The sequence below is a fragment of the Hirundo rustica genome, chromosome 6 (assembly GCF_015227805.2).
Source record: "Hirundo rustica isolate bHirRus1 chromosome 6, bHirRus1.pri.v3, whole genome shotgun sequence".
Taxonomy (NCBI): Eukaryota; Metazoa; Chordata; class Aves; order Passeriformes; family Hirundinidae; genus Hirundo; species Hirundo rustica.
The window spans coordinates 9,634,195-9,648,459 of NC_053455.1; the positions used below are offsets into that span (position 1 = coordinate 9,634,195).

General features: G+C 37.7%; 1 protein-coding gene across 3 annotated transcripts in view; it reads right to left on the reverse strand.

Annotated features, from left to right (window-relative positions):
* Positions 1-1,098: 1,098 nt before the first annotated feature.
* Positions 1,099-14,265, reverse strand: part of TDRD9 (tudor domain containing 9) — a 67,655-nt gene continuing 54,488 nt past the window's right edge. The window contains exons 25-36 of one of the 3 annotated variants that reach the window (XM_040068627.2): positions 14,051-14,162; positions 12,518-12,730; positions 11,497-11,586; positions 10,011-10,271; positions 9,416-9,565; positions 8,285-8,355; positions 7,817-7,926; positions 7,556-7,649; positions 6,771-6,909; positions 5,552-5,661; positions 3,123-3,195; positions 1,099-1,798 (exon numbers count right to left, since the gene is read on the reverse strand). In XM_040068627.2, coding sequence (XP_039924561.1) covers positions 1,703-1,798; positions 3,123-3,195; positions 5,552-5,661; positions 6,771-6,909; positions 7,556-7,649; positions 7,817-7,926; positions 8,285-8,355; positions 9,416-9,565; positions 10,011-10,271; positions 11,497-11,586; positions 12,518-12,730; positions 14,051-14,162 — 1,519 coding nt within the window. In that variant the 3' untranslated portion in view covers positions 1,099-1,702. Of the gene's footprint in view, positions 1,799-3,122; positions 3,196-5,551; positions 5,662-6,770; positions 6,910-7,555; positions 7,650-7,753; positions 7,927-8,284; positions 8,356-9,415; positions 9,566-10,010; positions 10,272-11,496; positions 11,587-12,517; positions 12,731-14,050; positions 14,163-14,265 lie in introns of those variants that run through there. The other 2 variants (XM_040068629.2, XR_005701531.1) reach the window with 2 other exon arrangements.

The following is a 14,265-nucleotide window of genomic DNA, read 5'->3' on the forward strand; positions in this document are numbered from 1 at the left end:
AAAGCTGAGTGGGATCAGGTCCACAGCCACTGCTACTTTACAATACTCCTTTCTCCAGTGTGACACACACTCACCCTCTGAGAGGGAAATCCTGAAGCTTACTTAAGCTACTTACCTTAAACTCAAGTTCAAGTGACTTTGCAATGCCGTTGAAACCTAAATCAAACTATTAAATACCACAGCTTCCTTTTTAAATGTTAGCACTGTATATATTCATCTGCAAATAAATAACATCACCCAGCAAGGCTGACTTGAAGGATGCTGAGTTTCCTTCAGGGCTGTTCTGTCTTGTATCACAGCAGCCCCCACCTGGTGGCAGCACAGTCACACACACAGACTTTCCATGGGAGAAACAGTGTTTAAAAATTAAAATAATAATAGCAATTTAAAAAGTAAGTAAATTGCTTGTTGCTTACATAGAAAGAATTCCTTTATTTTTCTCACGCCTTTGTGCATTGCCAAGTTTCCTTTTCTTATCGCAACTCCCATCACTGACAGACAAAAGCAAGATTTGAAATCCTGCTTGTTCCACTTGCCCCCAAAGGTGTTTAACAAGAACACTTAATTGGTGTACAACACTTGGCTGAGAAACACTCTTGTCTAAGCCACTTGAGATGCAATTTTTCTGTTAGACTCCTCTCACTAACTATTCCAATTCCCAAGGATCACTAAAATGGGTCTAAGAAAGTAATGCTCTAATAAACCACTGAAATTGCCTGTTACACAGTCATCCCTCTGTTTAATTATAGCCTAAAATAATTTAAGCATCCCCTTATTTTCCAAAAATCTGTCATTTTTTTATGATGACCACTGATTCTCTGTCCTTCAGAGAAGGACTGGATATTACATGACCTTCAAATCACTCCGTGAACAGTGAAAATGAATACTTTTCCATTTACTGTTTCTCTATTGATGTATTTCATTAATGCAATCACATACCTTTAATAACTAAATTTAGCTTTTATTAAGCATGACTGCACCAAGGAAGACACAAAAACATTTTATTTAATTTCTGCATTTTATTCTGAAACCAATGACCTCATTTTTAGGGCTAAAGATCTCCCAGGTAAAAATAAGTCAAAAGGATGAAACAAAGTGCCATGAATCAGTAATTCAAAAGCATTCTTCTGCCATACAGGAAAATAAATCATGTTATGTTTTTCTGTATTAAAAAAATAAAAAATCAACAAAAAAATTGTATCCAGTATATGAAGACACAATTTGGATCAGAACATAACTTAGATCATCAGTTTCCTCTGACTTCTATTTCTTGGTTAAGGAAAACTCCAACCCCCTTTGCTGCATATTTTTTAAAAGAACTAATAAAAAAGGTAACAGGAAAATGCAACTTGCAATTACAGACAAAAAAAGCCATGGCCCTTGATTTATGAGTTTTTAGACAGAAAACGAACAGCTAAGCCTAGATTTGCTTCATCTTTCATGTACCTTGTGATAAACCTGTTCAGAAGCACTATTAAAATGAAAATTGAATCCTGGATTTACATCAGTTTCTTTTCTGACTGAACTCGTCTGCTCTAGGCCAGCAAACTGGGGCTTTTTCAGAAACACAGGAACACTTTCCAAACTGTATTTTAGTACATTTGTACTCATCTTAAGGAACAGTCTTGCAAAACATGCATACAAGACACAAGAAATTTTTAGACTAGTAGTACCTCATCCTCTGAAACGCTTCTAGAAATACTTAATCATTCAACAAAACAAGCTTGTGGAGCTGATAAACAGAATTTCCTCTTTCATGCTGCTTTTCAGACTCATCAATAATACGCTGAGAATCCACCTAGTCGAAAGAAGCAAGATGGAAGTCAGAATGCATTCTTAATGTTTTCCTATATACCATAGCTAAGAAAAAGTCTTGAAGAGTTCTGAGTTTTAAATCATACAGGAATTCTAGTTCCATGCCACACACTGCAACAAAAGAGCCAGGGCTACAAAATGCTTTTATCTCATGGTTTGCCATGATTTCAGAACACTATTCCACAATCAATTCCAAAGCATTATAGGCAGTATTTTATGATCTAAGATGTCCTGGGATTCTTCAGACGCAGTGGGGAAAATCCTGATCCAAGGCCTACACATCAGCTTGTTATAAAAGATAAATACCAGCAGAAGTGAGTATATTATCTTCCTAAATCCAAGGATAACTGAATTTGAAATATGAAAATAGAAGAACTTTGGCCTAAAGCAGTGTATCACAACACACTCTAAAAAAATGCCTTTTAGAAATCAGTACCCTTGGTGTTTGTTCTCTGCTGTCCTTCTTTTCCAGGGTGACCCAACCCCTTCCTTTATGGGCTGCAGGGTGGGAGAGGCACAGGGAGGGTCTGTGTGGCACTTGTACTTCTGCACTCACTGAATCCTCTCCCCCTTTCTAACCAAGAAACAAACTCTCCTTGTTCTTCAGGAAATCCAGTGGCCTGCAGAGGCCCTTACAGAAAGGAAGGTGAGATTTCTAAGAGTAGGAAGCTAGGAGGGTTTTCTTATGAAACTCTCCTGGGTCTTGAAAAACTGCCCTCCTGCCTGACCCCACCACATCTGTGTTAAAAAAAGCCGCATTTCTGTCTGCCTAGAAAGGAAAAACCACCTCAAACCACAGCAACCCCAAACAAAACTAAAATGCACTGCATTCAGGAAAATGTAGCTACAGCGGCTTAACAGAAAATTATAACTTCCAACAAATGTGAAGTTGCCTTTACAATCTCTCTCAGCTTAAAACTATGGAGAGTTCAGACTGGAAACACTTATTATTTATATACACAGAATTAAAAAACAAGCCATCCAACAACTAAACAGACTACAAAAACAGGTCATCAACAGCCATAAGTAACTACATAAATAAAAGTTCTTATGCTTTAAATTTAACCCTACAGTGCTTTTGGTATTTTCAAATTCAATAACCACAGAAGTTCTCCCTTTCAACCCACTCTTAACTAACTGTACTGAAATACTCAAACTCCTTAAGGAAAAAAAACAATCAAAAACCAAAAAAAGACAACAACAACAAAACCCCACAACACCACCACCACAAAACAAACAAACAAACAAAACAAAAACAACAAAAACCAAACCCCACAAACCCAAAACTTTAAAATTTATACCCTTACCTGATTCCAAGCATATGGCTTCTCATACCAGGTAGGATCAATTATGTCTCGAGGCTTTGATTTGCAGATTAAACTGAAATTACATGAATACAGCCTTAAGAAATACACTTGTATTTGGTTAATTATAAAGACAAAGGATTTTTTAATATGAGATACAGCCAGGTATTTATAAGGTGTCTGTGCTGAAGGGAATCTTAGATTTCCCTCTTAATCTTGTCTGATTTGTTCACTTTTCTGTACTTTGTCCATCCAGTGGAGTAAGTCAAAATACAAATATTCACAGGGACATATGTATCAGAATGTGTTTTCTTCTAAAGAAAATGAGACTCTTTTTTTACAAAGCACTAGAATTTGCAACTGCAATTTATTCCTTAGATTTTATGTATGCTTACTCACTAGAATGTATAATACAGCTATTTTTAGGGTAGTTTGCTTGGCATGACAACTCAATTACTATAGATTGTCTGTCTGCTCCAGTTATTTCCTCAAGCTGTGCAAAGTACAACAGTAGTAGACATTAATTAATTCTGTCTAGATGTGTTTTTTCAAAAACTAATTTTAGTCTTAAGTAGTGATGACATTTTGTAAATACAATTAGCTTTTGAAAAATGGAAAACTGTTATGAAAGACTGTTCAGGCTAAATTTTTACCTACATACTTGAATTAATAAATGTTTTTTCCAAAACACAGAAAGTACAATTGGAAAAAAAAAATATTCAAAATCCAGAAAGATTTTACACAAGGGAAAAGAAGAAATCGTTACAATAATCAGACTGTTTATTCCTTCAAATAAAAGCATACAAAAATAATACAAAATTTTAAATAAAAATATCTGCAGGATGGTTGGAGGACAACCAATAAATGTACAAAAATACCAGGAGAGAAAAGGCCACCACGGAAAGGTATAAAATCCTGAAGCCAAAAAAGCCCGGGGCTGATGAGAGTGACCGAGTCAGGCTGGCTGAGCTGGGAACACATCAGTGCCCAGGACCTGTGCCAAGGTCTGACCTTCCCCTCCCAGCTGAGTGCAGATGTCTGCACAACCAGCCCAAAATAGGTGCCCAAACTGTGGCAAGTATTCACGTGTCTGAACAGCAGTGACATTTTAGTCCCTTCAATTCAGCATCTAAGTGCTGATGTCCCAGCATGAGCTGTTACTGTCACAGTCACCTCCAGACAGGGGTTGGGGCTTTTCCTCTTTCTGCCTATCCACCTTCCTTGACTTCTCCATTGCTTGTGCTCTTTTAATTTCATTTCTAGTGCCTTAAAAGATAATGCTGACTTGTTAATTAGTACTATGTTAACAAGTAGTATGGAATGCGCCCAAATTTTATTTGGGGTTTTGGAAATAGGAAGTATGGGTGCTTGGTTTTAACTTGAAAGCGATTTAATAGATTTTTTTCCCCACAGATAAGAGAGCAGGTACTTTCAAAACCAAGGAACACCTGAAAAATCAGCATGAACATCTGCTGTGATAATCATTCTGATAACCCTGGGTAACAGCAGGGTTCTGATCTTTATCAGCACGAGGAATGCCTAACTCTGACATCGTGCAGTTACTTCAGCAAAGCTCTACTGGGGGGGAAAAAAAAAAAAATAGTCGTGTTTCTTAGAGATGAGGCTGGCAAAAGTTATGTTACAGACTCTGGACCAGCTCTTTTTAAGATGGTTTAGTAGAGAGCCAGGTCAGGATGAGAAAATTCTCCTCATGGTACAAACAGCACTAAAATTCATGCTGAGTGTACAAACAAGGGAAGATTTTTCACATTATGCTCAGCAGGGACAGACAGAAGGAGCTGCTGCTGGGTTTGTTCACTGCACTCCTTCTCCCAAACTACAAGCTAAAAAATTTCTCCAGGCTGCCTGCACTGAACCACAATGGTCTTTTCAGAACCACTGCTTCACTTATAAGCAGGGAGGCTTGCTGAGAAGAAAGGCAGGTGGCCTAACTTCAGCTCCTGAATTTGCCTGGGACTCCTAATCCACTTGGCCAACACCTATTCTGCACAGGTCTGCTGAGGGAGGAAAGGCAGCACACATGATTCAAATTTAATGAACAGGAAGAGAGAATTCTACATCTTTCTACATTCATTCTACATCTATGGCACTGTTATGCCATAGGACTCCATTAGCTTTGTCCTGGGTGCAGAAAACAAGGATACATAAGAGCTGATATCCTGCAGAACAGGTTTTACAGTCTAGGTTTTATGACTCCTAAGTGATTGGGCTTCCCTGAAGAACCAGTGCTTCCACAAGAAGTCTACGGTTGTTTAGCATACTGCTTTATAAATAAAGAAATTAAATGAAATGCATCATTAAATGAGAGCATACATTATTTTTCCAAAGCCTAATCTGAGCTCTGCTTCAAGCAATCACTCATTTTTGCTGAGACTGTGAATCAGAAGATCTTATTTCTACAAAATTATTACCACAGAAGCTTCTGACAAATATTCTCCTGCAGCTGTGCCACTTGCTCTTGTCCAAAATACACTGCTTCCTCACAGAGTAGCTTATTCATGGCTGTCCTCAGACTGTTTATCTGTAACACACCAGGTACAGAATATAAAGCACTTTAAACCAGCACAGGATCTGTATCATATTACACTGACATGAAGGTGGTCATGGCATGCACATCACTGAAGTTCAACTGGAATATTATTTGAGTAAATAAAAAATCTGAAGCTTCAGAAATGCTTCTTCCTGCAGTTGCACCTCTGGTGGTCAGTGATGTTAATATTTCAGCCACCTGGTATCACAATTTTTAAGGTTACTCAGATATGCTATAAAACATACAGTCTACCACTTGCCTCAACTTTTTCCAACACAGAATTCCTTCTGTGAAAAGTTTTAAGCATTTTCTCTCTCTCTCCATAATTTTTCACATGTTCAACAGCTTGATGTTACCATTCTGGCTAAGGCATCATGAATACAGCCACCACACCAAGTCAGCGCCTTCAGAAAATAACAGCTACAGATATGTGCACCAACAAGTCCCTTGTGTCCTTGGAAAACCCCCAGGAATCACCCCAAGCACCTGCTCTGCACACAGACCTAATGGGGGCACATCCTTCACTGTCCCAGGCACGTGTCAGACACAGCCTCTGTCCTGCACTGCAGAGGTCATGAACATGCTTCCCTCTGACAGACCTCACTCTCTGAGCTGCAGAAGGCAGTAATGAGGAATGCAGGGGGCTTTATTGTTTGTTTGCCTGACCTGCTCCGAGATGTAGCTCAATACAGGTGACTTATCAGAGCTGTAAAATCAAACTGAAGCCTGCAAAGCAGCAGTGCTCTGCTTGCCAGTAAAAGCCACGATAATCCCAAGAGCAAAGTAAGTATTAACTTCTGGTTAGTGCAAAATTGATGATTATATTTTGAAAAGCGTGTAACATTCTATAGCATCTTATTTGTTCCAAGTGTAGGCAGGAGGCAACTGCTTCTCCTGATAAAAACCCAAGATTATGAAAAGGGAGTACATTAAAAAATGCAAACAAATTAAACCAAAGAAAAACCCAACAAACGAAACTACAAAAAACCAAACCCCACAATCCAAATACGTTTTTCTATTAACACTAAGAGTTAACAAGCTCAGATGCACTGACTTCTACTGAATTCCTACTGTAGTGAAAATTCTTATGCAAGTTTTACCTCTGTTATGTCTTCCAGTCCAAAATGCACATCAAATGTCACCTCCATATCATTTGCTGGAAGCAGTGGAGCCCCAGATGTCTCACTCCAACCCAAACCACACAGAACACCAGTAAAATGCTTCCCACTTTTATCAACTCTACATGAAAAAGAAAGAAAACAGACTTATCATGAGGTGAAGAAACTAAACTCCTATAAAGACAAGACTTAAACGAATTTGTCTAAGCCATGCAAAGCAAGACACCTGTTTGAAAGAAGCTAAAACAACTGAGAGGCATTCATACTCAGTCATACTGATTTTTAAAATATACAATGATGAAACAAAACTGAAGTGCTGGTTAAAAAAACATATACTCATAAAACTTACAAAAAAATCATATATAAGCAAAATAAAGGAAAGCAAGCTTCACTATTTTGAAATGAAAGTCTACGAATACCAGAAATTCAAGAAAACACAACAGTAATGCCACTGCCAGAGCTCAGCTTTTACAAAAAATTATTGGAGCTCCTCTCCTCATGTAGGTTTAACATTCCCAATTTACATTCCACATTCCCAGACTTCCAGAACAACTGTCAGGAGCTGTAAAGCCTTATCATGAGAGGAGACCAATTAGTAAGTACATGAACAAGTTATTTTACCTGTATACTATATTAAAACTCATTTAAAAAATAGCAGGAAGAGAATATATAAAATGCTGAAAGCAAAAAAATAATAACTGTCAAAATTTTTTTGAAGATCCTAAAGAAAATAATAAAAGAACCACCACTTTAAAATGCACAAATACCTGAGTTCTATTGCAGGAGCAAACAGCATACTGAGGAGTGCAAGCAGGCCAGGAATAGGAGGCATCAAAGATGTTTCCCTTAAAATCACACACCCTGGCACCAAAAGGAAAAAAATTTGAAATAACTCTAAGGAGCATTTAATGAAAACAAAACCTTAAAAAGATGTAACACAGAACTACAGTGACATATTTACTCACAGAACTACCCATATAAAACCAGAAGTCTAGAGAAACCATCCAAACATTTTTATTAGTCATTACCAGCTGCAGTTACTGATACATCAGTGGCAACCAAGAGCTGCTGAAAGGGATCTTCTGCACCATCATGGACAACAATGGAGTTTATGCTCTCCTTATGTATGAAAACATTTCTGGGGAAGAAATATTTTCAACAATAAAAAAACTTGGAAACTCATAAACATGTTAATAAAAAAAAAAAATCTTAAATTCATAACACAAATTCAAAACAGCTGCTTGCTGTTAGCAGATTTAAATGAAAATTAATAACTAATCTCCCTGTGAGACAATAATGCAGTTTAAAACTACTCTAAGATTTTAAATAGCTATATTGTGTGTATTAATGCAATTCAGGCTTGACTCTTTCAGTCTTTTCAATGAATAAAAATTCAGAAAAAATCTCTAAGAGTGACTAGGTGGTGTTTTTTGCTTATTTATTGAAAATAACAGATAAGAACGTGACTGTACTTCACAATAAAAGTCTTCTCATACCTGAATTGGGATATTTGGGTCAGACTGTAGCATTTCAGCTGGTAAGGACTAAATGGACCAAAAACTGTCACCTTCAAAAAAAGGGAGAGACAAACAAATGACATTCTAGTTAGCCAGCACCTGGATTTCTTCAAATCTAAATGCTTTATAAATTAAAGCCAAACACATTTCAGCATGTACTGAGCCAAACTGAGTTGCTAAATTGGTAAGACGGCATTTTCATTTGACTTATCTAAAGCAAACTTTGCTTGCTGAGGCACCTTAACTAAAATTATCTATTTTCACAGGTGCTGCAGATTCACGACTTTCCTTTGGCTTAAAACACGCAAGCTCAAAATTCATAGATCATTTAAGAAAATCAGGTAATTTTATTTACACGATGAGGTCTTTAATTTTGAAACTATCTCACTTTATGAAGTGGGCCATTAAACAGGATTACTCCTGTGGATAAATGGAGCTTATTAGGTGCTTGAAAGCCTGAAATTTTGTCAGGTCTGAAATGGGAAAATAATCAGAATGTAGATGAGGCCTAACTTGTAATCACAACGCAGAACAGAATACACATTTTCCTGGTTTATATTCCAACTTAGTAGTGACTAGATACCTCAAAACACATTTTTGAGTTTGGCACTGGCAGAGGAAAAGCATCATTACCATCAGTCACTGGAATGTTCACTGCTTCGCCTATCCCAGCTGCCTACCTATCACTAGCTGATGGAGAATCAAACACTGTATGGTAAAAACCATGTGTAGATTTTCTGACAGGGCTGTAAACTTGCTTTTTTGCTGTAGCCTATATAATGAAGACTACCATGTATGGAAACACTGCATTCAGATGCTCAAATTTATCTGTTCTGCCTGAGTTCAGAGTGCTGCCTTGGATGCATTAGAAGAGCAGGATCACTTAAGCTCTCAGGCTGTATTTCAAAACTCTGCTCAAAGCTGCAGCAGACCAGTGAAACAGTGGTCACACTCTGGCTTTCTACCAACAGAAAGACAAAAAGACTTTCTCTTGGTAGAAAGCATTAAATAGAGCTATGTTATTTATGGTACTTTCAGCCCTCATCTCCATTCTAATAATGTGAGAAGCAGGGTCATGTGATGTCAGACCAAAACCACCACTCAAATTACCTTATGGGTCGGAGCATCAGATTTCTTTTCAGAAAAACAATCCAACAATCTTTCAATGAGACACTTTTCTTCCTGTCTTGCAGATACAGGCATTTGCTCTTCTTCCTTTGCTTTGTCCAAAAAGAATTCCTTGAGCAAATCATGGCTTTGCTACACAATAATGGAAGTGTTAAAAGCCTTGAACAATTACGTCTTCAAAAATTTTATAGAAAGGTCCTACACAAAGAAATACTCACATGCAAAGACAAAAAACAATGTTCTGATGACCTTTCAGCTTATATAAAACATCAAAACAGAAGAGACTTAAAACTGTGCAGCAGTTAGTTCTTCAGAGTTTCAAGCAGGAGTAGAGCAGTTCAACCAAGGAAATAATTTCCCAGGAAACATCTCTTCCAGAAGGGGCCTCAAAGCAGCAATGCTTTCGGCCAACAACTCGACACGCATTATGCACACACATAAAAATACACTGCCCTATCCAAGTATTAACCTTGCCACTAGTCAAGCTGCAGCTCAGCTTCTCAGGACAGCGAGAACTGAAATCGATTCGAGTAAGGAAGGCAGCAGCAGCAGCAGCAGCAGCTCAGTCGGCACACACCTGCGACTCGTAGGACTCCTCCGCGAGCTCAGCGTGACGCTCCTCGATGAGCACGTCCCGGACGTTCAGCAGGCCTCTGCGGCCCGAGTGGCGGAAAACGTCCACGTGCAGGACGCCGTGCACCAGGGAATAAACCTCCACGAGCAGAGCGCAGCCGCTGAGCAGCGAGGAAAACCTCTGGCTGGCGCTGCGGCTCCAGCGCTCCCCGCACACCAGCGACCGGGCAGAGGGACACATCTTGCAGATCTTGAACTCCAAAGCCTGGAGCAGAAACATCGGAAACAGACTATAGAGAATCAGCAAGGAAATACTGCACTTTCTCAACAAACCATCTGAATTAATAACTAGAGACCATTTCATCATTATTGTGGTGGCTTATGGTAACTCCTAGGGCTGCTGTAAAGCTACCGGCAGAATTCCTACTCCGTTAGTGCCAGCACACAACAGCTCGTATCCCTTCAATGGCTGCTAAGGAATCAGAGCAAACAGCACGTAAAGGATAATTTGGTAGTAATTCACTATTCAAAATGAAATCTTAGGAGCACAGAGTTGTCTTCTCTGGATAAAACTTTACAGTCTACAACTGTTTTCAACTAAGGTAACAGAAAACTTGCTAAGACTCTTACAGCTCTCCTGGCCCTGGCAGGCAAGAGTAATTAAGTTCTTGTGTCCACAATCACTATCTGTAATTTTGTCTTTGAATGAATTTACAGCAGAAACCCTGTTTTTTTTCTAGCTAGTCATTAAAACTGGTCATTAAAAGATAGACCTGAAGTAGAAATGCATTTTCATTCACTGCATGTGTAGAAAATACTAAAAAAGGATGCTTCTTGCCAAAATTATTTTTTTAACTTCAATTACTAAAGAAAGTCAAACAAAATTAGCCTTGTCAAGATCTAATTTTATTTCTGCTGGTCCATTTCTCATTTTCATCATTAAATGCTTCAGAGAATACAATTATTATGAAACAAGAGTTTCTATTAGCTTAAAAATATCTGAATGAGCACTAAAAAACTGAATTACAAATTGAAGTATAGTTACTTTATTTGCAAATATAGCTCAAGAGAATAATTTTCCAGAAAAACTAGCTATAAAATCCCTCTGATTTGTGTCAAAAGATCACCAGATCTATAATACTTGTATTTAATCATCAAGGGAATTCTGTTTGACAAGATCCCAGGAGAGCCAGCAGTTCAGAGAATAGCAAAGCAGCATGAAAAAACCCTAGAGTTTTACAAAATTAGAATCTCTCTACAATTAAATACAACATAGTTCAATTACACACAAGAATTTCTGCTCTGTGGATACACACACCTCTGGAAAACACTTGCTTATTAGTGAAGGTGATTTTTAAGTACTTTCCATCAGCAAAAACCTTATTATCTAAGTATTATTCTGAAAGGCATCCTGACTTGACGTTCACTCCTGTCTGCCAGGCCAGACACAAAAATATCTCTTAAGCCACAGCCAAGAGCATCACCCCTACCTGGAAAGGAAGCCCTTGAAGACAGCTTGGAATCTCTTTTAATTTATTTAAAGGCACTTCTGATCTATTGCCATAATCCACAAAAAAAACCTGGAAAAAGAATCAAGAGTATCTGCAAAGATTCTACAACATTACAAGTGCTACTTTTAGTGGCAAGGGAAGTCATGACTTGAGTTTAAAATTTACAGTACAGCACAAATCTTATCAAGTCAGATGGAAGCAAATTCAAAGTCCAGAAAGCATACAAATGAACTCATGTCAAAAAGAATATATCAAATTTTATCACATTATTTGATCCCTTGGCCTAAGTATCTGCTTGCAATACAAATAATCCACTAAATCAAGAAAAGGCAAGTTTCTCAGAAAGATGTGAAATTCTCTCCCCACACTCAGATCTGTGTAACCTGACTTCTTCAGTGAGTGATACTACCAACAGCTGTTTTAGCTAAGCAAATGTGAACATGTATTCAGTGACTGTAAATTCAAATGACAAAGTGGTGAGATAAGCAGTGCTATTCACTCATTTTTCATGACTTTACACCATGACAATGTTCAGTATTAACTCTATAGTGTTGACACCCAGACAGGTTAAGAAATAAATTCAAAGGCAAATCTTGAAAAAAAAATTAAAAATCTGTCCTAAAACTGCTGAAAAGTATTGGCCCAAAAAATCAATACCAATCTTGAACTGTGGCACTAGCTTCCATTACTCATCTCAGCACAAAGGGCCAAAATATTCAGATGAATTTGGCAATGATATAGAACTCAGCAGCATAAACCATTCCAAAAAAAGCACCATGTTTCCAGATTCACTGGAGATTTTATAGTCTTTAGTTTACTTCACTCTGCAACAGCTTATCAATTCCTTGTTAAAAATTCCCGTGTTCTGGAAAAGAAACAAACTAATCTCTTCTGGCCAGAGTGATTTGTAGAAAAAAATAAACTAAAAAACCAGGCAGCAAAGCTCCAAGATTGTTAACCTAATTACATGCTACCAATTCAGCATGACACAGCCCATTACCTCAGCAAGATCCTCGTGAATATACAGCACATGAGCTCTGCAGTATCCTCTCTTTCCCAGGTAAGTGAATGGTGCCAGACAAAGCACATCCACACGTGGAGGCACTGCTAAATCCATCAGGTTCTGATAGTCAATCCCAGCACTTAGAGCCTGGAGTACAGCTGTATTTTTTTCATCTGTCCTGTAACCCCAGAAGTGCCCAACTTCTACTATCTGCAAGTATAAAAATTAGACAGCAAGAGATTTCCTTCAACATCAAATACAAACCACATCTGAGCAAAACACATGAACACACTCCTACCCCTGACACAACAGTTCATGCACACTGCAACAATGTAGTGAAGCATTTCTGTCTCATAATTCGGTACTTTTTCAGAAATGTTTATTTTCTGCGCTACTGCAACACACTTTTCATCTAAACAGATTCTAATATAAGCATTACTAAAATACAGGAAATTAGGAAAAGACTGCTTCCATTTTCCTAAAACAAGTTTACATACAGAAAATACAAGGGAGACAGGTGACAGCTGCACAGATTTGATGCATCTTTTCTTTATTAGTGACAGAATACCAGTCAGCTACAAGTGCCAGCACATCAGCATTGTCACTGCTATGATGAGCCATGCTTCAGGAAACTGGTGAGAACACACACCTATTTAAAGCCAATTAAATGAAGTAAGTAGTCTTTGCAAATGTCTAAACTCATATAACCACTTCAGACTTTCTACTGAATGATTATGATAAAAAACAATCTTTATTTACAATCACTAGAGCTCACATATTAAAACAGAAGTAGCATATTCAGCCAAGTGATTGCAATAGGTCTGATCATATTCACTAGCAATTTTCATCCAAGAGATTTAGCTGACTAAAAGGAGGAAAATATTCTTTTCTCCATTTGCAAAATGTGCCACTACGAACAAGAGCTGTTTCAATACTTTATCATTTTCCCTAGCTCAGTGGCTTTTACTATTCTTATTTCAGCAGTATATATATTCTATTACTCAACCAATGAAAATGATAGCTAACACAAGATATAAAGATCTCAGCTTCAGATTTCAGAAATATTTGTATACACATAGAATTTTCCCCTAATAAACTTCTACGCATATTTTTCTGAATTAGCATATACTACCATTAATTCATCTCATTTCTCATATGTACATTTTCTGAAGAAAACTGGCAGTTATTAACCAGGTAAATGACCCAGATACATTCTGATTTTCATTTTTATAGTTTACACAAGTACTTTACCTCTTCCATTAATCCTCTTTACACTCATGTCTACTTCCAGCTAACATTTACTGCCAGCAAATCCTACAAATTTTCTCAAGTGCAAACACGTGAGTACTGTTTAAGAAAGAACTACTACAAATAAGACCAAGAATATTCCCCATGTTTTTTACAAACACCTCTGCACTGAAAACATTATCAGTACCCAATTTTTTAACATGAGCTTGTCAGATATTAATCTCTGCTAAGCTAAGTACCAATTATTAGATACAACCTACTTCAGATACAGAACATTCCTACCTCTGTTACCCTGATGGACAGAAAACGACTTGGGATCATCTTTGACTTTTGTAAATCACCAAATGCAATTTCCACAGGCTCCACTGTCTGCTTCTGACAGTCCACATTTACTCTAAAATGGAATGAAGATGCTAAATACTTCACTCACAAGGGAAAACTCAAGAGGATGAATTTTTTTGCTTTCATCTGCTTCCCAAAGTATCCCTAGAGCACAT